This window comes from Helicoverpa armigera, chromosome 18, assembly GCF_030705265.1.
Source record: "Helicoverpa armigera isolate CAAS_96S chromosome 18, ASM3070526v1, whole genome shotgun sequence".
NCBI lineage: Eukaryota > Metazoa > Arthropoda > Insecta > Lepidoptera > Noctuidae > Helicoverpa > Helicoverpa armigera.
Genome location: NC_087137.1, coordinates 2,983,624 through 3,009,740, shown reverse-complemented (window position 1 = coordinate 3,009,740; position 26,117 = coordinate 2,983,624). Strand labels below are relative to the sequence as shown.

The window sequence follows — 26,117 nt, the reverse complement described above, 5'->3', positions numbered from 1 at the left end:
CATAATGATGTACAATTATTATTTCTTAATGATATTTCTATAGCATCTTTTTAAAAGACATGTCCATTCCATATTTTACACGGAAATGTTTTGAATTCCGCGCCAAACGATGAAATCATCTGCTGATGGGGTGGTAAAAAGTTGCTGTGTTAAAAAATAAGACTTTTTTTGTCATTCGATTTGCAATTATTGGTATGTCATTGCGGCAAAGTAAATGCCTTTTTTAATTTTGATCAAAACAGAAGAAGATCATTATTACTCAAAGTTGAAACTCACATTTTAGATTGCTGTCGATGTTATTATAATAAAATTAAGATTGTATGTTTCGCACTTTACTTTATTTTGTAAAACTATAGTATTAAACGAATAACGGGTCTTCTTTCGTATCTATACACGTAATAAATTTTAACTAAACTTAATTCAAAATGCTACCTTTGTATTCATTATCTTTTCGGTCGGTCGTCGACTCGTCGTCATTATTTTATGAATGAAATCCATTGGTGTTCGAGTTATATTTTTTGACATGACAACATTTCATTCGTTTTTCTCTTTCGTTTGAAGACTATTTCACTTTCCCGCAGAAAATAGGGTGTCGAATCTGTCCTATAACCTCCTATATATTTATTACTATTTAAAGATCGAAAATGAATCTTTTATGATAATTGTGGATTAATTCATGTAAAGGTTGTTCTAAGTGATGTTGTGTAAGATCGTTTGTGTTCTTGCGATCACTCTGTAGCGTTTTAAAAAATTAAACATGGCCTCGAACCGAGGAATTCAGATCGGATCCGCGTGGTTTCAACGGAAGCTGAACTTGAGGCCACAGCACCGGGGCGTGCACCTCGTCACTGAGGAGATCCTCAAGCAGGTGCCGGAGCTCTCGCAGTTTGCTGTCGGCCTCTGCCATATCCAGAGTGAGTATCCGCTGCCGTGACAGCGTTCTTGTCTTGCCGCCGATGCTGCATCCTTGCCGCCTGTCACATTTACCGTGCATAGTATAGTCTCGCGCTATTTTATAGTGCATACATAGTGAAGTGATACGAGCAAGTGTTGTGAAATCTAATGAACGTGATAGACGCTATAGCCAGCTGATCAATGGATGTTGTTTCCAGTAATGCACACATCGGCGAGTCTCGCGCTCAACGAGAGCTGGGACCCCGACGTCAGGGATGATATGGAAATGATGCTCAACAAAATAGTGCCAGAGGGCCTGCCTTATCGACACTCGTGCGAGGGGCCTGACGACATGGTGAGTGTTTGTTGTATTGTTGTGCTAATCACTCATTAATATTTTGACTTAACACAAATCATGCTAACACTGCAGAATGTCCAATTTGAATTTAGAACCAATGATCATTTGTTTAGGAGTTGTGTTTTGATGCTGGAATTCAATAAATAAGTGACTGCTGTTAATGCAGTGCCTTAGCACTTGACATCTTTTGCTGCATTGAAAAGTATTTACATATTCTATGAATTAAAACGAAATATCAATCCAAATGAATTCAATTTTGATATGCAGGTATTTTGTCATATTTACATACAATAACTGTTTAGAATTGTATGAATGTATTTAATGTAAATTAGCACCAGTATTCACACATCAGTGTTTTGTGCTCTAACAAGGTACTAGTGTACTTGTTGTGGTACAAATTCAATAATCATATCAGTGCTAAAGTAGTGTGTGGTGTTAAAGGCTAAGTGATATACAGCAGTAACCTTGGAGTGTCACATGTACTGATAACAGAGGTCAAAACTTTGAGTAAATATTAAAGTTTGTTTACAGCTCACGAAATATACAAGAACGTGTTCTAAGACTGGAAATACATTGAGCTTATATGGTCTACTAGCTTCTGCATGCGGCTTCATCCGCATTGAGTTTGGTTATATCACGTTTCCAAGAGAATTCATCAAAAATCCGGGATAAAAACTATCCTATTTTCTTTCTCAAGGTCAACTCTATCTCTGTAACAAATTTTATTTAAATCAGTTCAGTGGTTTAGACATGAAAGCGTACAGACAGACAGTCAGAGATTCTTTTGCATTTAAAACATTAGTAGGGATTTTAAGATAAAATGTAATGTTTTTTGTATTTTTGTATCACAGCCAGCCCATGTGAAGGCTTGCTTCCTTGGGTCCTCGCTGACAATCCCCATCACGGATGGAAAGCTGAACCTGGGCACATGGCAAGGGGTTTGGCTCTGCGAGCATAGGAATCACGCTGGCAGCCGAAAGGTGATTATATTTTAAAATATTTTTCTGGTTCTAAAACACTTGTGATTGTGCGATAGATAAAATTGATACTGATGTTTAACAATTTGGATATTTTCAAATGTAGTTGCCTTAATGACTCTACCTGCTTGTATGCCGCTAATTATAGGACAATAGAAATCAATTGTCTTGTGTATATCTGTGCACTAGCATACCACGGGTTAATCAAATACTAGTTGTTTCCCACAGTTTCACCCGTATCCTGGGGGAAGTTTTTCCCATACCTGAATAAAAGGTAGCCTATGTTATTCAGGGATAGTGTAGCTTCCCAACAGTAAAAGAATTTTTAAAACAATCTTGGTTGTTATTGGAGCGTTTAGAGCAGTGCACACACTGGAGCCGACCCCAACGTAGTTGGGAAAAGGCTTGGGATATGATGTGATTACACATTCTGTAAATGTGTACCCTACATGATAAGCCACTGTTGTGATTAGGTCAGCAGTTGTAATGTGTGTGTTTGTGTGCAGGTGGTAGTGACGCTGTCGGGCTGCCCGCGCGACTCGCCGCTGTCGCCCGTGTCGGCCGCGTCGTGTTCCAGTTAGGAGCGGGGGGGGGGCGCGACCCCCCACACTCACTCTCACTCGCGCCCCTCCTCCAAAAGCACGCGGAGGTAAACCCCGCGCCGACACCTTTTATATCCCGCACTTAATATAGACATAGTTCTTACTCTTATCTTGGAACGACAATATGTACATAAGATTAATATTTTGTAACGCTTCGCGGGCCACCTCGCGCCGGACGGCCCACGACGCTCGGCTCCTATTTGTAATATAGCGGCATAGGAATTGAAGGCGCTACGGCGCCGCCGGCTCGAGCCGCCCGTCCCGAGGCGAGGTGCCGCGCGATCACTCAAACCTAATAATGTTACGTTCAGTCGAGACTACTGGACCCGTTGAACTTGTACATAAACATTATGTGCGATGGTTTTAAAGTATACATAAAGTAATTGTTGTTTTGTTATTGCAACTTGTCGATATAATGTACATAGATCACGCGTGGACGTTGTGACATTCCGCTTCGTAGGTACGGTTCGGTCGATGAAAGGTTCATGTGGCATCTACTTTCACCATTATTAATCATAAACATAATAAATTAGGACAAAGTATGAGATAAGGAGTAATGATTTGAATGGATCGAATATTTTCACTACTGCACTCGTTCAAATTTTTTCAATGTACACTGGGAGACACTATATTTTTGAACATGGCTGCACATTAGACATTTTATGAATTCGGACACTCATTTTACTACACCAATTTTGTATGTAATCGCACTGGTTAACGGTCAGTTCGTGTAAGTTTTAAGAGCTGAATGTAGGTTTATATAGTTAAGTACTTTATACGTGTACGATAGCTCCCTTCTCTCTCCGTGTTAGGTTAGACTTTATTAACGATTAGTACGTGGAACATGTCCATAGCTTTAATTGTGTCACACCCGTTGTATCAACGGGTCCTTCGCGGGATGACAACAGCTAACATTTGGTACCACTAGTTAGTAGTTGTATATCATTACTCTTAAGATCATGTAAGTGCCTCGGATTTATGGGGTGGTCACGTATCATTTGCAGACTCGTTTCCGAGAGCCGCGCGAGTCGCGTCAGACTGAACCACAGCAGCTCACTACCGCTCCTAAGTGTTCTGTTCCACTGTTCCACACATCTGTTGCAACGTTTACGTACTCATTACGTGGTTTATATTAAAGCTGCAATAATTTCCTTCATTACCAAATGTACTACAGATAAGTTCAACAAGTTAATTTCGCGATGTCTATTAAAGGCGTATGTGTATAGTTGTATGTCTTCCTATGTAAGTTCCATCACATAAGACAAGTATAGCGTAACGTGTCGAAGTAATGTAACAATGTGAACGGTATTAGGGTATACAAACATCACCTTTATATCCGGCCACATCTATATTAATTAGATATTGTAATAAAATAATCGCGATAGGGGCTCCAAATTGAATCTAAATTTGAGCATAGTCATTATTATACATAGTTATCAGGTGGAGTAATCAGTAGCGGGTGTTTTATATGATACGAGACGTAGTGGAAATTACATAATGTAATTCATTCACTCATTTTACAGGGTTGAGAACCTTGTCGTTTTACAGGAATTTATAATATTCATTCCATGTTCGACATTCCATCAACAGCGGAACTAGTAGAGTGGCCGGGGCGCCCGAGGGCTGCCGCGGCGCTTGCGACCGTTTCGTTGCGTTCGGCTTTAGATGTCCCATCGAGATCGCTTGTGTGGCACAATTTTACACTTGAAACTTAGTTAGGAGTTAATAAATTATAAATAGTAGGGTACAGTTGCGTTAAGTAAATATAAAGCGGTGTTGAGAGCGCACGCGACACGCGACGCCGCGTCACGCCGCGCACACCTTGTTTTGATACCGCGTTGTACAAAGTGTAGATGTGTCACGTCGCCGCGCGACAACACACTGTTCAGCTCATGGACACTTAGACTTACTTCACTTAGGGAGCTTGTTGTACGTTCATATTCGGGCTTTTGATAGATTCACTTAAACTTTACGATTTTTTCAGTTATTTTTGATCATATAGACATAGGAAATGTTTTTGGAATTATCTAAACAGCTTTATAAAGCTTAATTAATTATGCTTCGATTGGATATTATATTGTTTATTAGTTATCAATATAAACTTTTATCTACTATGCATGATCAATGTACTATGTAACAGTTTCATAGTTTCGCGTGTTACACTGTTTGTTTTTACTGCTTCTATACGTTTGTTTATTGCTTTTTATTATTTTTGATTGTACTCAGGGGTGTGTGCAAAGGGTTGGCTATTAAGTGCTTTTTAACACGTAATTAATTAAGGAAGTGTAAATATTTTTTTGCATTAATATAGTGTACATGTACATTTATCCATGTACATATTGATCAAAATGTAAAAATGTTCAAGTGCTATTCGTGTATGGGTGTTATGTATGCCACTGCCATGAAAGTTTTGTCTCTTTGTTACGTTGATTTAATGTTGGATTTTAAGTTTTAATTTAAAAAATCATGATTATAAAAAAATATAATGTGCATACAATACATTTATAGCAACCGAACAAATCCTACTTAGTAAATAAGTTTCCAAAGACGAGCTGCGACTGGATCGCCCGAGAATAAGTAACATGCCTTTTGTTTATGGTTAAGCATTCCCTGCCCGCGGGCACGTTTTGTTGTTCCGTCGTTATCGTAGGTTAGAGATGTCCCAAGTTAGGCTGTTCACTAACAACGAATGTGTCTAGTGTTTTTACCTTTAAGTGAACTCCCAAACAAGTGTATCACTACCGCGACAGTTGTACCGATTATAACCGCAGCTATCAGACACATTAGCCCAAGTTAATATTATGTATCTAATGTTTATTTGTTCTCTGATGTGTAATGTATGTATTCTGTTTTAAATGTTCATATTATATAATGGAACAGTTCTATATATAAGGGCACGGATTTTATTAACTTATTTATGCATTTAGTAAATCAATAAGCGTCATTAATTTGTTACATTAAATATTAATTGCACATAGGAAAATGAGGTTGTATTCAGGATTAATAAAAATAACCAAAAACAGATGACAAATAATTTGTGTGTATATTATTTAAGATCAATAATAAATATTATATCAATATTATGATTGTACAGTTGATTGATTCACGTTTTCTTAGAGGATCCCCGTCAGTTGTATATTGTTGGTTTTACGCGTTCACTTGTATGTGACGTTGGGATATCTGTCACGATAAAATTTCATTGTATCATATAACTTGTACAATATAAATATATAGATCCACAATTATAAAAGAGATTAAATATTTGCAAAAGTTAATATTGTACGAGTTTTATTTCATTTTCATACAAAACACCTCTCATCAGTCGACTTACAGATTAATATCTAAGCGGTAAGAACTTATCTAATTATTGTTAATTAACTATGTCTATGTTATTTGGCATCAGTTATTTATGTTGTCTTCTCGGCGCTCGCGATCTTGTGAGGTCCGGGGCCGGCGTCTGCAAGTAAACGTTTATTGAAGTTTACTAATGAGCCATCATAGAGTAGTTTAATTAATGATCATTCATAAATGCACTTGTCTATTACTCGTGCAATGGTTATAATTATCTATACCTTCAACTGTAGGTACAGTGGTGCTGTTCTTGTTTTTAGCTTCGTTTAAAGCTTTGGTAAGTCCGGAGGCCATTTGTCGGAACTCCTGGGACGCTATCGATAGTTCGCCGAGCACGAAGTTCAGGTTGCTTTGCAACTCCACGATGCGTGTCGTGATGTCGCCCACCTGGGGACCGAAACAATTGCCTTAATTACATTCGCAAAGGTATGCAATACTGCTAAGGTCGATGACTTACCTCCTTTTTCACTTTGTCCATTGTAGATGTACTCGCATTAACGAACTCCTGGGAGAATTCCTGCAAACGGAAGTATATGAGTTGGTTTTACTCCAATTAGTTGTAACAAGCTATTAAGTTAATTCGTTATGTGTGACGCTCCTGAAGGAATGTAGTTACAGAAATTAATTTTAGCGATTGACTGATATAACCTTCGTGGACAACGTACTGTCGCTCCCTGGGGACTGATAAAGAGTAAGCCCGGTTTACATTGTAAACAGCTGTACAGTAAATAAACGGCTTATCTAAATATTAAACTTCGATTATTTTAATGTTAGTTTATGCAACAGATTTTTAAGTTAAACCTATTTTAAACTAGTTAAGTATCACACGAGTTCATTTGCGCCTTGGAAGTATTTTTCCAGCTCTTGCTTAAAAATCAGCCTATCAAAATCATTGGAAGCATGTAACACTGGGTGTTTTCTGAGGCACTAATTAGTCATGGAAAAAAAGGTGTCGTGAACTTGTGAGCAATTCAGGAGTCAGTCTAAAAACGCTTATAAGTTTGTTGTTTGAATAAGGCCTGCTATATAAAAAGGTCGATGATGTGGTACTCACAGACAGCTTGTTCAAAGCCTGGCTGCTCATCATGATCTGCTTGTGCATGATGCCGATCTGCCTCCACACTTGCGACATCTCCGACTCCACCTTCGAGCTGAGAGCTTTCATCGCTGTGGTCTGGTTGCTTGTGATCGCTGTCTCCATGCTGTCCAACCTTGAGAGAAACACATTGTCAATATGATATCCGCTTTATACTACGTAAGTTGTTTGTAGTAGACTGCCCAAATCTAATAGATGTATCCTTTACTAGGTACACCAATTTTTACATTTTTGATCTTAGATCTAATTAAAGTAGGTGACATAATGGGCAGTCTTATCGCTAAGAGCGATCTCTTCCAGACAACCTTAGGATGGATTGGGAAGAGAAGGAAAAGATTAGGTATATGGTACGTATTAATTATATTATAAAAACCTCGGTAAAATATTTTTGTAAATTATGAAATTTTACCAAGTTTTCTATAAAAAAAGTACATAAAGTAGCTTAGTTTCATGAAGTGATAATATTACTTTGTTTTATTGCCGTTTATAAATATCGTTTTACTCACTTCTTACTAACAGTGTGATTCATGTTCTTCTGTTGATTTTTCAAAAGTTCGCCGACCTCCATGAGGATCTGGTTGACGCCGTACTCGAAGCGTTTCTTAGTAGCCACCACGTTGTCTGCTGTCTCCAGGATCACTTGCTCACTCTTAGATAGCAGTTGGACCTGTAGATGACGCGTAGTTATATTTTAAACTGTTAACTTCTGTATCTTATGTAAATAGTTAGGTAACTGCAGTCCCTTCAAAATTATGGTTAAAATTATTTAAACGCCTATAAACTACATATATCCGTGCCTTCTATCCAATCTACGTGGAACGCAACTTTGCAATGGACAGGCAGAGTTGTCGACATTCACTCTGTCAATTGTGAAGATGATAACAATCTAGGCAGGTATGACTGCTGATGTTCACAAAAATTACGTATTGCAAGTAATAAGGAGAGATCTCAACCAATTGGATATAAAACCTTTTGGATACTTAATCCTCGACTGGTCCGCACTTATAGTCATGTACAAATGGGATAAAGTTAGGTAGTAGATTCTAAAACTTTGCAAAACTCTTACTATAAACCTATACTAATATTATATTATAAAGCTGAAAAGTTTGTTTGCTTGTTTGAACGCGCTAATCTCAGGAACTACTGGTACGATTTGGAAAATTCTTTCAGAGTTAGATAGCCCATTTATCGAGGATCGTTTTTTCCGGGTTCGTTTCCACGGGATGCGGGTGGCAGAAGCTAGTAATTTGTAAATACCTCATTGCGCAGGGTCTCGTAGCTCCGTGAGATGTCGTTGTAGGCGTGCTCCGTCATGGTGTTGCTCTGCGTCAGGCTGCGCTGCACGTCCTCGTTGGTCGCCACCAGTCGGTCGCCCATCTCACGCAACTTCGTCTCCATCTTAGTTACCGCTGATATATACAGAATTATTTAAAACCTCACACGCTTAGGGTGCATCTACAGAAGTAGCTTGCGCATGTTGAGGCACATGCCCAGGTTACTTGCATTTTAAAAACGCTTGGGTCCAGCGACTCGCGCATGTACCAAAGCGAGACCCACCCGCGTGCTCTTGTTACTTGCGCATGTTAGCTTGCTCCAGCTACATGCACCGTGTAAACGCATCCTTAATGTAGATAATGTTATGCAATGCAGGATTAACTCTTTCCCACATTCAGGAAGAGGTACCTACCTAAATAAAATCAATACCAATCTTAGAGCGCTTTTCGACTAGCGGATTCTATCCTGCGTGTAATTTGAAATTCTGTTAGTTTGTTACAAAATGTTATGAGTAAAAATTTTCGTAATCAATATTTAAATTGTAGTCGATAATTGCATCTGCACCACATTGATTTCTACCGGTTGCGGATTGCTGGAGTTACGAAAATCATCATTGGTGTGGTGTGGGATCACACCAATGATGACATCAGGTCTGTATTGCGTCAAACAAGAGTACCTACCATAAGCAAGACTGGGATACCTTTTCAGAATGTAAGAAATTTTTAAGTCCTATTTATAATATACTCACCCATTTCATTATTGATGAGCAAGGTCTCGGTGGCTTTGTTGACAGAGTCGATGGTCTCATTGGTGGAGCGGTTCAGGTCCGCCAGCCTTGGCAGATCCTTCCACATGCTCTCCGCATCAGATAACAAACGTTGGATCTTCTTCACCTCTATCTCTTGGCGTTCCATCACTGAGAAATATATGAAATCAAGTGAATGACTTCCCAAGCACTGGAAAAATTTATTATACCCTACCTAATACACACACTCTAATCTAGACTTAGCAAAGCTATCACTACGTTAACGATAGGAAATATTTATGCATTCTATCTCACAAAAGTTATACCTGACAACCTAACAATTAATCAGAGTTCCACAAATTGATCATTAGTTATTGAGATTTTTCATGTCTCATTAGCACAATTAACATAATGTACAAAATTTACAGTACCTAAAAAATTGAAAGCTTATACATAGGTAAGTATGTCATAAATCTAAGAACATACTTATGCCTAATATGTAGGTAGCTGAAGTTTTCCAACTTCGACAATTAATCGTTAAAGAACAGAATACCGAGGCGAAATTCATCAATTAGAAAGTCTTATTGTATTGCAGCTTTCGTTGCTGAAAATTGTAGATTTCGTCTGCCGTAAATGTTGTTTAATTAAAAAGTTATACATATGTTATTAGTTGGTACCTTCAGACATCTTGCTGTGCCAGGCCTCATCAGCCAGAGACACTTCGTTGAGGGGCACAAAGTCCGTCTGCACTTTAGTTCCGTTGAACTCATTCAGCTTCAGTTCATACTTGTTCAGCAACTTCTCTGCATCTGATATATGTTTCTCAAACGGATTTGCGTCTGACGCTACCTCGAGGCACATGGATCGGAGAGACTCCTGAAATAAAAAAGTTTTATGAAACTGTCTTAGTAATTTTGTTATTTTGAACTTCAGATTACGGTTGTTTTTGCAAAAGCAAAATTTGGAGAGTTTTCTGCCGAGAACTTCTAACAAGAGTAGCTTTAGGAATACAACGTTAGGTAAACCTACCGGACTTAAACTAGTCTTGAGTGTTTTAATTTCTTTCTTCACAGCATCAATTTTAGAGTCGGTGGCGTCGAGTCGTCTCAGCACAGCGTCGCCGCTGGTCGACAAGGAGTTGTCCAAATCTGCAGGCGGCGCCGGGGCTGATGCCAAAGCTACTAACGCTTTTTGTATACTTTCTAGTGACTCATTTATTTTAGTCTGAGACGCTTTTTCTCGTTCTTCTTTCTGCAAAATAAAGTGATAGTGAATTTAAATCATTATAGAAAATTGACAAAATGACCATTGTTCGCTACTCAGGTTTTAAAACAAGCATTTCAATTTCTTTCACATTTCTTATAGTATAGTATGATTGTTAAGCATTCTTAATAAACTGTCTTAAACGTTTCCTGGGGTATAACTGAATAGGTACTTAATTACCTACTCCAATTAACAGAGATAACATTGCGTAGAAGTTTGCTTGGCGCGGTGCATACCTTTTTCACGTCAACTGACCTACTAAAGATAAGCATTAGTAGCCGGAATTCGCACAAACCTGTAAGAGTATAGTCTCTACATTGGATAACCGCTCATCTAGCCTTGAGATCATGCCTTTCAACGGTTCTAGAGTCCTGTGCTTCTTGTCGAGGCCAGTTAGCATTTTCTTGACTTGTTCGCCGAGGGCCTTTTCTCTGAACTCGTGCCTCTCGAGTTTGTCTTCCGACATTCTTATCATGTGGACTAGTGACAGCATTGCTTCCCTGATGTCTTCGTGTCTAAAGACAAAAACATTATTTTATTGCCTGAACGCGTAAGCTTGGTATTGTTTTTAACGTATTGTTACAGCTAGGTCCTACCTACTGAACTAAATAGCGTAGTTTAACCTAAAAAGTGTCGCAATTTCCTCACAATAACTGGTTTTGTGTTTTGTACGGCCTACTGCATATTTATTTGCTAAACGGTTGGTGTAACTTCTGCGCCACACTTGTTACCTACCTATGTCTTTTTTTTAATCTTGCTTAGGTACACACATTTATGAAATGTTGTTGGGTAAAACTCGCATCAAAGGTCATTCTGTATGGTATGGTATGGATGTTCTTGTTTACCCTTGTAGGTACATTCCTGAATAAAATATCATCAAAAAAACAAACCCAATAATAGGTACCCAATTAATCAATTACTAGGAAAAGTTAAATTTGTAATTACGGCTATTTACTGTAAACCCTTGCTGCACACAATACGTAAATATTTAAGTGCCTACATAATTTACAAATCGATTTCCGATTCGAAGAACTTACATTATTTATAAACACAGCAACTGTTCCGGTATTAGAGAGTAAATACGCCGATTACAATCACTGATTTGCCTAATTGGAGAATAAACCGCCTGAGAACGCTGATTGTTCCTGATTACCATCCGTATTTGCAAAACTGCTTTTTGAAAACGTAGGTATAAAACAGATACCTACTCCCAAGGAGAAAGACCAGAAAAGACCTACCAGTGGTTATTTTGAAATAAAGTAGGAAGATGCGACGAAATTACGTGATTAGTGAAATTCATAGAAAAACTAAGTCAATTAATCACAGAACAACAATGATCTTGCTTCAGCGTTTCTAATGCGACGAAAACCTGTTGCCTACGAGATTAACGATCTACAATAGGAAATAAATTAAAAGCAATTTATTTTATTCATTTAATTATTTATGTACACATGACATAAGTAGAAGTAACATAAAATAGTACAAAGGTTCTGCTTATTTCTAACGAACAATCTTCGAGCAGACCCGTGGTAGGAGTATTTCATTTTTTTTATTTAAATCTTTATTTTAAGGCAACTGGGGCCCATAGACAATACCGTTCTTATTATTTATTTACGAAGGCTTTAAATCTCTCTTGCCACATTTGGACTTGGACTTTCAGGCAAAGATTCGGGCTCTTATTTCAAAATGATGATTCAAAAGGTGTTCTAATCCAAAATCTCATATTTATGTGGTAGTAGTTAGTGTAGGAGGATATAGCAAGCTCCTTTTATAGCTTGTGTGATATACGGAGTCCATTTGTCAGTAGAAACCGTTTTTGACCGAAATAAATACCGTTTTAACAGCTATTTATGCTAGACCTAATACGATTACAGCGAGATCAGGATCTCCTAAGTTACTCCTACCTTGGATTCTACGTATGCTGTGCAAATTGCTATAGTTTACTGGTGTTACCTACTTTTGTTTATGGTAACTAATTGAACTAATGTAGGCTTTAGGTACCTACCTAACTATATTTTGAGTTAGATGCTTGTCATAGGTTAAGGACCATAAAGTAAATAACCACTAGAGAGCGCACTCGCCAATTTCTTCTAAGAACACGACTCACCACTGCGGGCGGGGGGACGCGACATAATCCGCGGCTACTATTGGTCAGTTCACGGTCGCTACTAAAGGATCGTACTGATCGTAGCCTTATAGTACGCGCAAAATCACTAACTTTTGGCGAGCGTCGGGGCACTGTATGCGCAGTCAAGTGGTTTTATAGTCTTTGTTAAGGACCAATCGCTTGACATTTTGAACAGGGTCATTTTGTTAGTAGGTACTGCTTGTTACTTAGGTAAGGAGCATTTTCTCCAACAACATTTAAACGTCATTTTCTGATGCCATTGTTTAACTTCGAAAGTTCTTACAGTTCAAATATACACTACGATATATTGTTATACTAGCTTCCACCCGCGGCTTCGCCCGCGCTACGTTCTCAAAGTTAAGTAGGTAACTCTTCAAAAGTCCGGGATAAAAACTATCCTATGTTACTATGTTCTTTCTCAAGGGCTGTCTCTATACCAAATTTTCCCGCTATCATTCGAACTAGAACACCGTCGTTTATGTTTTCTGTGAACTTGGCCCAAGTAGGTATTAGGTATACTATTATACATAGTCCGTGGTAGGTAAAGATGTGGGCAACGACCGCAAGTAGGTACTTAGAGGTTTTGAACTAAGTTAAGCACTCGGCATTTTTTGCTACTTACATACTTACCTTTATATCATTAACGTGCCTATTATATCACCTGCCCACATTATGTACCTACGTATGTATGTGGATATTGTGCTATTTACAAGTAGGTATTATGAAATAACATTTGTTCTGTAGGTACGTGTGGTTCAGTCAGTGGACGCAGGCAAGTACTTATAAGTTTTTGTAGTTTCTTCCACTTGCTTATATGTGGGTAGGTAATACAAAAAACATGTTGAATGTAAAAAAAATGTCGTGTATATCTATGTATGTCTTTACCTACTTGTCTATGTACTTTGCCTGTTTTTTCCACGCAACTACAAATAAGTACCTATAGGAAGTTTCCTATTGAGACACTGGTATCCCTCAGGCCTCTTACAAAGTTCTCACTTATCATTGTCAGTCTGTGCAAGGAATCAATGTATTCTAGGATATGAGCCCGAGGTGCATATGGGCTTTGGATTTACAACATAATATATAAAGATGGTGGTGATATCATTATTAGAGAATGCAATCTCGACTCGAGATCGTTAATTAATGATCTCACAGGATTAGGTAATCGAGAACTCGGGATCTCGTCAATTAGGTACTTTGCGATTGAACTCGAAAGAATTGCCCGAAGATCTTTCGGGATCGGGATTGTATTCCCTATTACTTTGTTCTTATTAATTAAATTAATAAACTGCATTATGATATTAATGAATCAATCACCTCAAATTACATTTTCTGTTGTCACACGCCATAAAATTCATGTCGAGATCTAACGAAGCTATTTAAAGATACTTAGTAACCATACGCCTAAAATACAACGAAATGCAGAAAACAGAACTGGCTCAGTGCATTATTAATAGCTCAAGTTCTAGTTACTAAACTGCACCGAACAATAATGCAATCCAGCTGGCAATACAGTATGCAGTCTGTCGTGATTGTTATAGTTTGCAGTTCACGCTATGAGATGAGAAAATGTTAGGAATATAGAGCATAACGTACCTTACTGCCTAAATCTAATGTATTAAAACTGATCAAAACTGTTTTGTTTTGTAAATTGATCCATAAAATAACCACAGGTTCCGGGTTTCGGAGAAAATTCCATAAAAAATTGTTTTACTATGTCAAACCGTAGACGGGTCTTTCACCTTTTCGCGTCAATTACGACTGTCAAAAACAAAAAGCAATATTAATTATAGGTTATTTTTATGTTCTGTCAAATTCCCATGAAACACAACATCGTTAAAACATCAATCTTCGTACACTCAACAAATATAGGTACCTATGTAGTTACAATTTAGGTACTTAGTTTCTATTCATAGAACTTCAATCGGTACCTACCTGAAATAGGAATGGTTTCAGTTATGGTCTCTGCCTAGCGGACCGTTTAATGAAGATTTATGGCTTTTCATACACTATCTGACCATGCACTTCAGTAAGAGATTTCATAAGTATGGTCTGAAGATTTATGACCGACCTCATTGATTCACATCAACCATACAAGAGTTTTATGTGCACGCAAATGACCATAAAGTTTTCTTTTTGATATTTTTAATGTCGTTGATCCCATTTCAGATTAAGTGAGTCATAAAATTATCATAGTAGGAAATAAAGTATATAAGAATCTTTGATGACACCAGAGATAACACGCTTAAAGTTAATTGAATATACTTTCGGGACCTTCCATTTTATGGTCTACCTCGACCGCTATTTGATCAGCGTTTTTAGTCTCGCGTAATAGACGTTCAATCATAAAACGCTAGGCTTAGGCACACAAAATGTCGATTATTGCCCAATAAATAGTTTCTCGTTAGTTAAGCTTATATTTACGACTTTTGAAGTTGAAGGTGCAGATAATACTGTATTTTGAACACCTCTGTGCCTACAATTCAACCATCTTTTTCTTTTTTAGTTGATCGTTGATCGCTGAAGAAAATTTCTGAAAGACTAATAAATAGTCCCTGACCTCTTGTTATTATACTCAAATCTCTAAATTCAATCTTTACGTTATGAATAGACTCAAAGGAACTAGGCCTGATTTTAAGCTTTTAAGTTCACTCAAGCAATTCTGTATTGTTACTGAATCCTGCATTCAATACGCGAGTTGCATTGAGCCATTGTAATGGTTCAAATAGAAATGTAACAAAGCTACACACTCTACATAAGAAATAGCGTACTTACGTGAACTCCCGGCAGTGTGTGTGTGGGGCCCATAACAGTAGCGCCATGGCGAGCCACCACAGTCTCTGGGGAAAAGAGGTAACTTTAATAATCTGAATACTAACTTCGCTTAAGTAAGTCGTGACTGCGTAAGCTATGATGAGCTCACTACGTAAGGAGGTTTATTCAACACATCGTGTCGATTAGACAGCTCCATGATTTATTTTGTCGTCTAGGCCTCTATGCCCATGTTCCATTACGTACGTAAAAGGAATCTGTGATTGCGATTGTTAATGAAAATTGACTTAGCATTGCTAGTCATGTCTGTCACAACTAAACAAGACAACATCGCACATAAACTGTCCTAGGCACAGTCCTACAAGTAATTGACATTATTTATTAGGTTCACGACGACGTGTCTATCAATATTGCTAGGGCTAGTCGTGAGACTAAATAAGTCCCGATACGTACTGAATCATTGATCTATCGAGTACTACAATCTACATTTGATATATCTAAACAAGATCATTAGGGCGCTCGATCGCATTAGATGACATTATCAGAGCACATAAATTGCTACACCGACAGTACAAATGCACCGACTAGCGGCCTTAATGTACGACCAATGAGATAAAGATATCTCCTTATTTTATACCTAGGTAAAACATTCACATATCTGTAACTAAGTAAGGAGGTATGTAGCCATATCCTGTATCCGGATGAAGTTCATTTTATTTAATTTATTCATGAAGGCTCAGCTTTGCTCATCTATTTTGTAATGAAGGGCTTTGATGTAGCATTTTACGCTACGATTATTGTTGAGGCCACGCGATGTGACCGCGTGTAATTTGTTCCTTCCGACTTAATCTGACGTGGGGAGGAATGGTTATTATAGACCAGACAGAAAATAATAAAAGTCCTTATTAAATAATTTTGCTGATCATGCCTCAGGTAAAAGATGGTAGATTTTTTCTTTATCGGAACCGCAATAATCCTATTTTTTTAGGCTCAATTAAGTCTGTAGTTGATGATTGATAGGCTACTGTAAATAAAATCATAAGAATGTAAGTTGAGATTTCATAATTCCATCTCAGTGTTCTAAGATTTCTAAGAAGGTAGGTTTATCATATTTAGTCATCGAATTATTGATGCTCCATAGCGTGATAGGCCTAGGGTTTATTCTGACTTGATTTATTTCTCGATCGTACCGTATTTTAAGACCGATTACATTGGTATAAGTGCGGCCCTAAGTTACAACGTTCTCACCATGTTAAATATGATTTACTGGTGAATAATTGAGCGTGGGGTCGCGATAATGTGACCCTTAGAAGGGTGACGTCACACTATCTCGCCTACCGCAGCGACTGTTTAGTTTATTTAGTTAAATACACTTGGATTTTTTCTTACATGTAGGTAAGTATATTTAGATAGATGTTGTAAGATAGGTGTTCGTTTTTAGTTTTTTTGTTAACTATTTACTTGCGTGGGTGCTTTAGGTACTCTTCTTACTCAAATAGGTATCCCATTAAATTATAAAAGAAGCGTTTCCAACATAAAAACCAGAAAATATCTTATTTTTTTTTCATTTACAATATTTTAGAAGTTCAGCCAAAATCGTCACACAATCGCTTTCTTGTCTGTAAACTACTTATGTAGGTGGGTGCCTCGGAAAGGTGAAATATGTAAAACTTTCTAGCGTTCATAAGAGGCGAGTGCTAAACTGTTACGTCACCTTTACTCTTCAAGAGTTAGCATTATTTTATTGTTGTTTTTGGTTGACAACACAAAAACTATTCTTGAGTTCTGAAGTCTTAGATACTTAGATAAGAATTTTCATAACAAGGGTCAGGGGTCCTAAAACTATTTCAACATCCAAACTGAAAGTCTTTTTATAGATAGCAAAGCAACATCAAAAATAGCGCACCATCCGCCGGTAGTCCACTTTTCTAAAAAATCTGCAAACTAATTTATCCGTTATATTTTATCACTAAGCAGACTACGGACTATGTTTACTTCGCATTAATTTACGTAAACAAGAACAAAACATGGCTCTATTAAGAAAAGGAAGGTTAGTGCACGTGCTAAGAATAGTTAGTAGAATACGAATGGTTGTATTCAAGTCGTGAATGGACTTGGCGCTAATAAGTTCCGGCACTGACCTGCAAATATTACAAAAAATAAACTAGGTACTGCCTAAAATAATGATTCAACAAATGAAGTATTTTTTATTATTGTGTTTAGATTAATTTTTAACCTCATTTCATTTTTAAATTGACTTTTTAAATAAATAAACTTTAATAGGTACTTGCTTTTAATTTGATACTCATATGCGTGCGCGCGCCATTTTCTTCTTTGCATTTAGTAGGTAATTTCCTCGATAGGTGGGATCAAAAGTTACGTGTTGCATTCGAGTGCAAAGATTTTTCACCTTGTGCACATTTGATTCCATCGCTGTCGCTCAAAATTCTAATTTTTGTTTCCGGCACTGACCTGCAACTCGTCGGAGGAGATCAGACATCCCGGGCGGACTTACTCAACACTAATCAGGGATAATTATGCACTATTCGCATGCGTACGCAAGACGTTGGTAGGTATTTAAACTGCACAAGTATTTAGGGGAATCGTATCTACGAGGATATTAACCTCGTTTGCAGATTCAGCATTTCGACTTTGAATATCGTATGCAGAGAAGCAGCGTTTGTAGTAGGTATAGGTATTTATTTTCAGAATGCAATCTGACTGACAAAAAAAACAAAGTATTCTTAGGGTATGTTGGTTATTTTTAAGATGCCTGAAAGATGAGATATCTGTGATGGAAAAATGAGTTATTCCCAATTTGTCATTAGTACCGATTGGTCACCAACTATTTTTTCCATACATCAAATCCCAATTGGTCATTCGAGCAAAATAAATAATTTAATATTTAAATTTTGAGTTCCGATTCGTCCCCGCATAAAATTTCACGTATCAGAGTACCGTCAGAAATAAAAGTGTTAGAAGAAATTTTAAATGAAAAACTTCGATGTAGGTAAAGGTATAGCTCTCATATAAATATAATAAAATTTACATTAAAACACAGGTGCAGACAACATGGGCATTTTATAAACCCGAAAATGTGACTCGATACTTTTTGTGCCGGTAATAAAAGTACCAGGGGCCCATAACTAGAAAAGAGATTGTATACATAAAAATGATGAATGATGGTGTAAATTGGTATGTTTATCTACAATAAGGAAAAAAACGTAAAATCCTGACACTCTTGACTGCTATACTCTTGTAAGTTATGCGGTCCTAGTACACGGTGGGCAGTTCCATGGACACTCGTTGATTGGTATATTACTCATCTGATTTATGCGATCCTGGTATTTTGGTTTTGGCCGTGCGGTGTGTGACGCCGTTGAAATCACGATTTTATTAATAGCGTCTTGCCATATTCGGAAAAAACATAACCAAAATAAATAAATAAAAACATATTACAATATTGTAAAGCTTATCTTGTTGACAGTACTTTTTACAAAATAAAGTACGGATGACCAATTGGGACTAAGCAAAATAAAATATTTTATTGAATGACCAACTGGGACACGTTTTTTATGGATGCCAAATCACTAAAATGACGAATCGGGCATAACTCGGAAAAATTATTTTGCCAAAGGCACAGCACTTTTAACCAACAACAATCCTATGTGATGCGAGTGCTTATTTGATATACCTAGGTACCTACCTAGGCTATATCTTATCGTACTAAGGACTTTATTTGAATAGTTAACCGTCTATGAGCTTTGATTTTCCGTAGATAACTAGTTGTTTCATCATCCTCCGAGCCTTTTTCCCAATCATGTTGGGGTCGGCTTCCAGTCTAACCGGATTCAGCTGAGTACCAGTGCTTTACAAGAAGCGACTGCCTATCTGACCCCCTCAACCCAGTTACCCGGGCAACCCGATACCCCTTGGTTAGACTGGTGTCAGACTTACTGGCTTCTGACTACCCGTAACGACTGCCAAGGATGTTCAATGACAGCCGGGACCTACAGTTTAACGTGCCATCCGAAACACAGCCAATGGTGTCTAAGATATACTTAGAAAGTACATACAAACTTAGAAAAGTTGCATTGGTACTTGCCTGACCTGGGATCGAACCCGCGCCCTCATACTTGAGAGGTTGGTCCTTTACCCACTAGGCCACCACGACGTAGATAACTAGTTGTTTATTAGGTACTAATTTTCGGTCATTTCAATATCGGTTATACCTTTTCGTAATTTAAATTATTGCTTAGGTAGGTAGTAGAAACATAATGTGCTTTAAATATTTAACAGCTCTAATTTATGTGCAACATAGTCAACCTGATAGAGATCTAATCTTTATTACTATACAATTAAATAATAAATTATAAAATACAAAGTTGTAGTGGATATATGTAGATACCTATACTTAAGGTTTACCACCTACTTAAGACTATATTGAAACAAATATCAACAGAAACATGCTAGAAGATAGGTACTTGAAGTAATTAACATAACCCGCTTGTATTTACGTCTACTTACGTGTATTTTGCAAATATTGACTTCATTAGCAACCCATAAATTAATAGGTAAAATATCTTAGCAACGCTATCTAATGCTGCAGGATTGTTAGGAAGACTAACCAAGAACCCAGAACACTTTCATGCAACTCAAAGGGCGACTAAATTCACATGGATTTATCGTTAAGAATGACACTTCCTGATATTCTACTCCGCCCACACGGAGAAGCATTTGATTAATTCCCCATTAAAAAAATAAGTGTGCGTGCTGTCTATAATTAACATAGTAGACAGACGGCTCGCACAACGCATCAGTAAAATAAATAGATGTCACTTAATACAAGAAGTAGAACACGCTTAATAAGTGATACGATACGAACTTTCATAAATTAGCACGAGCTCACAGACTCCAAAGCTATTAAATTAAGAGAAGAATAGACGGAAATGAATTCCTAACTAAACTCCTACTACCGTATGCGAGCTTCAGTAACGTCGAGCGAAAGTTGACTTCAACTGCCTAATCATAATAAATATCACATAAATCGTATGCTTATTCAAAGCTATAAACATTTGGAATTGATTACGTACTCAAAAATTTAAAAAATTGTATCTACGCATCGTGGTTTAATGCCATTTAAACTGTCCATAGATAACCGAAAAGAAAATGTCTACCTCTGTGGTCTTCCCGTTAAATCATTGCAATTATTCCCACGGGAAAATATTAGTCAGGTTTAAGGTCCAGCATGACAGAGAGATAAATCAGTGCAGTCAGCACATTCATTCAACATTATACAACACAAGTAAACAGTATTGTTTATCATAATTTGACTCGATAAGGGCACACTATTGCGTCCTATCTATAATTTAGCAATCGATGATTACCTACATTCGTAACTCAAACTCGATTTATGAACATGTTGTATGGCATAGAGATTAGGGACAACTGTTACGAGTTCTCGATTGGAAGATCAATTACTCGAGACCTTTAACTCAATACCATCAACTCGTTATGGGGGTTCCAATCATTTTGGCCATATATCTTCAATTAGGTCAATGCAACTGTGGATGTCGAAACTAGTTAATAAAAAAATCATTTTTCATCGTTCGTCTAGTGCAGTTTGGAAGTTGATGTATTGATATGAGACGTGGGCCAATTGTTAGATGTAGGTAACCACTAGTGAAAGTTATAGATTTCCAAAGAATTTAATTATTGCTTCAAGAGTTTTGACATAGAGTCATATAAAATCTATGAGATACGATACTTACAAATAAGTGTACTAATATTTATGTACAGATGAATGATGCCATATGCTATAAAAATTATATTATAAGCCTAGCTAAGTGGTATGAGCTTACAGCACAAACTTTTATGATTATGTCGGAACTGTTTACTGCTGTTATTCAACATATTATCTTTTAGTTTTAGCTTTTTATTAGGAGTTTTCAGTTGTATTGTAAACTAGCTTCCGCCCGCGGTTTCACCCGTCACGCGTGTTCTTCACCCGATTTTCTTCCCGCACAAGAATAAAAAGTACCTATATGTCATTCTGATATATGTATAAGCTATATTACTACATTTACTACCAAGATTCATCAAAATCAATCTAGTAGTTTTTGCAAGAGTCATCATCATCATTCTCCGAGCCTTTTTCCCAACTATGTTGGGGTCGGCTTCCAGTCTAACCGGATGTAGCTGAGTACCAGTGCTCTACAGGGAGCGACTGCCCTGTCTGACCCCCTCAACCCAGTTACCCGGGCAACCCAATATCCCTTGGTTAGACTGGTGTCAGACTTACTTATGCAAGAGTAACAACTTGAGAACTGCACCTACGTACCTACCTATCTGCCTATACTTTGTAGGTAAATATCGCTATTATCTATGGTTAATTAACACAAGTTGGCCCTAAGCCGGTTTGAACAGTTTATTGCTCATAATTGCAGCGTATTTTAATTACTATACATATTATGTTCTGAACTTTCCTTCCCTCTAGTATGAGAAGGCTTTTATTGGATTAGCGTATCAACTCGACGTAAAACTTAACGCATTTCTAAAGGAGGTGGGAGTAAGATGAAATAAAATCTTGCACAGTTGATGCAAAACCACCCTGTTTTTTTACGGTTTCGTAGTCAACTACGCAGGACCCTTAATAGTTTCGCTAAGTCAGTAATTCTGTATGTATGTCTGTCCGTCCCCGTCCGTGCGTCAATAGTCAACCCAGTGACCGTTGCTAGCAGTAGAATGCTGATATTTGGTAGAAAATTATATATGAATCACGCCGACAGGGTGGTAAAGTAAAAAGTGGAAGAAAGGGCAAATCCCACAAACTGGAAGCATTAGCAGCATGTCCAGAATGCTCTTTGGTAAGTGCAGTGTGAGCAAGGCATTCAATGTCCCTCTTGGTGCTGTCGTGGTAATACCGCCGCCAAACGGTCGCCGAGTCTCGTCCGTTTCTCACTTGTTCAGCAGGGTGCACCATGGTCATGTCGTCGGTAATTGGAGCAAAATTATGTTGTTTTTTCCCCTTACATCCTCGACTAAGAATATATGTGTGTTCCATCGAAAACTCTCTGTAATATTAGAACCTAAATCCACTGGCGAGTCAGATTCTCATTTAGTCGTTTCTGTAGACACAAACATGTAAACGTTGTCTCGTCGCTCGATAGATGGCGTTGGCGCGTTTAAAATCGCGCTATGGTTTCGTTCCAAGGCGTCACATAGATGATTATTCGGAACATCCGAGCTCTCACTTTCACAGATAAAAAATAAGCGTTGTTAATAAACAACAAAATTTTTGAAAGCTGTACCCTTTCTGGTACGGCTGTGTAATTGTAATGTGTAGTACGCATAATTTACATCTGTAAATTAATCTTTCATCCCGCCATTTCGGAAAGTGTAGTTTTGCTCTTCAATATCTTCGATTTCGCAAACGCCGCAAAGTGATCTAGAGTCGAGTCAATACCGATCGAGTGCAATACTTCATTTATGACAATCTTGATTTTTCAAACAAAATACATAAATATTACAAATAATAATGATTCAATAAATTAAGTATTTTTTATTATTTTTTAGATCGATTTTTAACCTCATTTCATTTTTAAACGGACTTTTTAAATAAATTAACTTTAATAGGTAGGTACTTGAATTTAATTTGATACTCATATGCGTGCGCGCGCCATTTTCTTCTTTGCATTTAGTAGGTAATTTCCTCGATGGGTGGGATCAAAAGTTACGTGATGCATTCGAGTGCAAAGATTTTTCACCTTGTGCACTTTTGATTCCATCGCTGTAGGTCAAAATTCTAATTTTTGAAACACTCGCTACGCCAACTAACAAAGCTTATCAAAAACAATACGTAGGTAAATTATTCTTCTCTGAAATATAAAAACATCCGGGTAACATTTTGCGAACTATCAAAAATGATTAGATATTGTAGGTGGTAAAGCAGTTATTACCTGGGCATATTGTTTAGTATTCATATTTAGAGTGAACATGTCACAAAGCGAAAGGAGTCTGAGCTCAATTGGCGTGAGCAGACCTTGGCCGGGATCCAGGCGAGTCATGCACCAAGCAGACGGACAAAGCTTACAATGCTTACAAGCTTTGTCATTCTCTAGCTGGTCCTACTCCTGTCCAGGGGCTCGATTCTGCTAATTTTACTTAAGCGACATACGAGTCACCTCCCACTTATATCCAATCACGACTCAATTACGGTTGAACTATGTGGCATCCCGATATTTTTCTTTCAAATAAACGTTTAAATCCTTTTCTGTGATTCAATAGAATCAAATTATCTGCAAATAATTTACGATTGCAATGTGATTGTAGAGCAGCCTACCCTATAGACCAAATGGCAAGAAAATGAAAACCAATGAAGTGTCATTGTAATACGAACGGTCTTATATTAGTAGCAGACTGCCCTCTAAGGTTAAAACTGCTATTGAGATTCAATTGTTATCCAATTGTCACATATAAACTTAGCAGAATTGAGCCTCAGCATATCAGTGACAGCAGCTGCCCATTTAGCGTTTTACGTGGAAACATGAATAGTCCCTGGCATAAATTGAGATTTCACTAACTTTGTCATCAGTCAGAAACCACTTAATTTTTACGGCGACTTCAAAAACAGCAGTTTTCATCTCAGTTGGTCACTTTGTCGCGATGATATTAATAAACATTTTCTGTACAAGCAAGTGATGAGCGCAACTTTTGTTACTTTAGGCTTTTTATCTATTCAGTATTTCTGAAATTATTTATTATTTTATCTTTCATACAAAATTGGTATTCAAACGTCTCTATGTTTGACTCTTGTTCGTAAGTGACACAGTGCACGCGACGGATCTTTGTAACTGTAACACATCACACTTCGACTAAATATAGAAATAGTCCTATATTTAACTAAACTGATTAACCGTTAGTTAGACCTAGAGACAGCGAACATAGTTCACATAGCTCGTCTAATAGTTAGGCACTTTTACAGGTACTGCCCACCCATAAGATCTGTGCATCTCTGCTTTGAGCAAAATTACACTTCGATAACCGACAAAATAAATAAGTTCCTTAATTTATCTTTAATTGTAGTATTTGTTAGATGTTCTACAACGCTATTGGATTTTCGTTATTGACACAAAAGTTTATCTAAACAAAAACAAATAGCGCGCACACTATTATCTGTTTATTGCCAAACTGTTCACTAACAAGCACCTCGCTCCCATAAATCCCAAAGCTACGAAATACCATATTTGGTCCAATTATCGTGGTCGCAAAACAAACTAAGTGCTCGTTAAATATGCGCGTGCGCAAAACGTGCCCGAGAAGGTGCGAAAAGCACGCGTTAATGCAACACCTTAGGGCAATAAACTTTCGTATTGATGGCTACTGGACAATAATGTCACAAGCGTTTGGTGGGAACCATACGCGGCCCAACCATAAAGTTCTCTTATTAATTTTAATGATATTATAAGCACGCCTAGTTAGTTGTTTTCTAGTAATTACATTGATAAGCGAGTCTTTGCTCTAATAATGTATGACTTAATTCCATTGACCCGAATGTCATATTATACTGATTAATTAACAAAACAATCAGTTACCTATTTTTATGATACACAATTAATAATTTATCCATTTTCTTTAACATTTTAAGCCTAACAATACATGGCAAAAAGCTTTTTTATTGAATGCAGGCACGGGTTTTACTGGCACCTGATGGTATTTTTTCATTTAAGTAGGTATGTTTATTGGATATTTTTATATCTTGTCTTTTATATCTTTGTCCAGCCACAAGGAAACTTATTTCTTACATAATAATACGAAGAAAGCTTTAACTAACGCTGATAAGTTAGCATTTTGGATAATTTTGAACCAAATTCCAATTTGATTCGGAAATATTTTATTGCGAGTCAATTAAATATTGGTAAAGTTTAGAATTTTAATACTAAGAATATTAAAATAATTCAAAAATAGACCGCGTTAATGCGAAGTTCTTAGGAAGTGTAAATAAAATCCCTATCATGGAACATGGAATGTAGTTAATTAAACGATGCCTATGGAAGACTATCTTGTACCTGTGACATTTTATTATAGCATCTCATTTAAAATGATAATCAAGTGCGACACGTTCGTGTTATTATAATCTCATCTGGGATAAAATAAAAAAAAGTACTTACCGGGCTGGATATCGCCATGCCGCCCTTTTAATTCTAATTTAAACTAGGAAGCACCCTTTGTTCGTTTTAGCGTAGCACTGGGTCGTGCGCGGAGATGATTCTAAATTAGCTCGAGTGTGAGTGCGTTCGCGCGCGCTGTCTGCTGCGAACTGACGATGAACTTTATAGAGCTGCGCCGGCGCCGGTTGCAGGCCGTCAATGCGCCTGCTTATAATCACTTATTAACGTATATTTCGATCAACATTCCAAGGGTTGAGAGGCCTGTATATTTGGACACTATCGGTCAATCGGCGCACAGTTTGTTAATCCCTTTATTAATTTAAGGATCAAGTGATCTCAGCCGCCGCTCCTATTAATCTGCTTACAAACACGTCTCTGTTGTCCAAATTAAAATCACCTTTGATAATATCCTTATGGGACATTGCTCTCTAATTTCGGTTAAGTCAACATAAGTGCTGGCGCCAGGCGCTATCTTTGAAGCGCCCGG

General features: G+C 37.4%; 2 protein-coding genes across 2 annotated transcripts; one reads left to right on the top strand and one right to left on the bottom strand.

Annotated features, from left to right (window-relative positions):
* Positions 1-543: 543 nt before the first annotated feature.
* LOC110375816 (uncharacterized protein) lies at positions 544-6,106 on the top strand. The gene is made up of 4 exons (XM_021334076.3): positions 544-914; positions 1,113-1,249; positions 2,104-2,232; positions 2,736-6,106. Exons 1-4 carry the CDS (start codon positions 758-760, stop codon positions 2,808-2,810), a joined length of 498 nt encoding a protein of 165 aa, XP_021189751.1. The 5' UTR covers positions 544-757; the 3' UTR covers positions 2,811-6,106.
* LOC110375801 (putative leucine-rich repeat-containing protein DDB_G0290503) lies at positions 5,856-25,912 on the bottom strand. The gene is made up of 12 exons (XM_049849126.2): positions 25,631-25,912; positions 15,465-15,529; positions 10,857-11,076; positions 10,328-10,549; positions 9,976-10,174; positions 9,302-9,469; positions 8,536-8,687; positions 7,785-7,945; positions 7,237-7,393; positions 6,640-6,699; positions 6,404-6,569; positions 5,856-6,288 (listed from the first exon to the last, which is right to left on the bottom strand). The coding sequence occupies exons 1-12, from the start codon at positions 25,646-25,648 to the stop codon at positions 6,239-6,241; spliced, it is 1,638 nt and encodes a 545-aa protein (XP_049705083.2). The 5' UTR covers positions 25,649-25,912; the 3' UTR covers positions 5,856-6,238.
* Between the last annotated feature and the right edge of the window lie 205 nt (positions 25,913-26,117).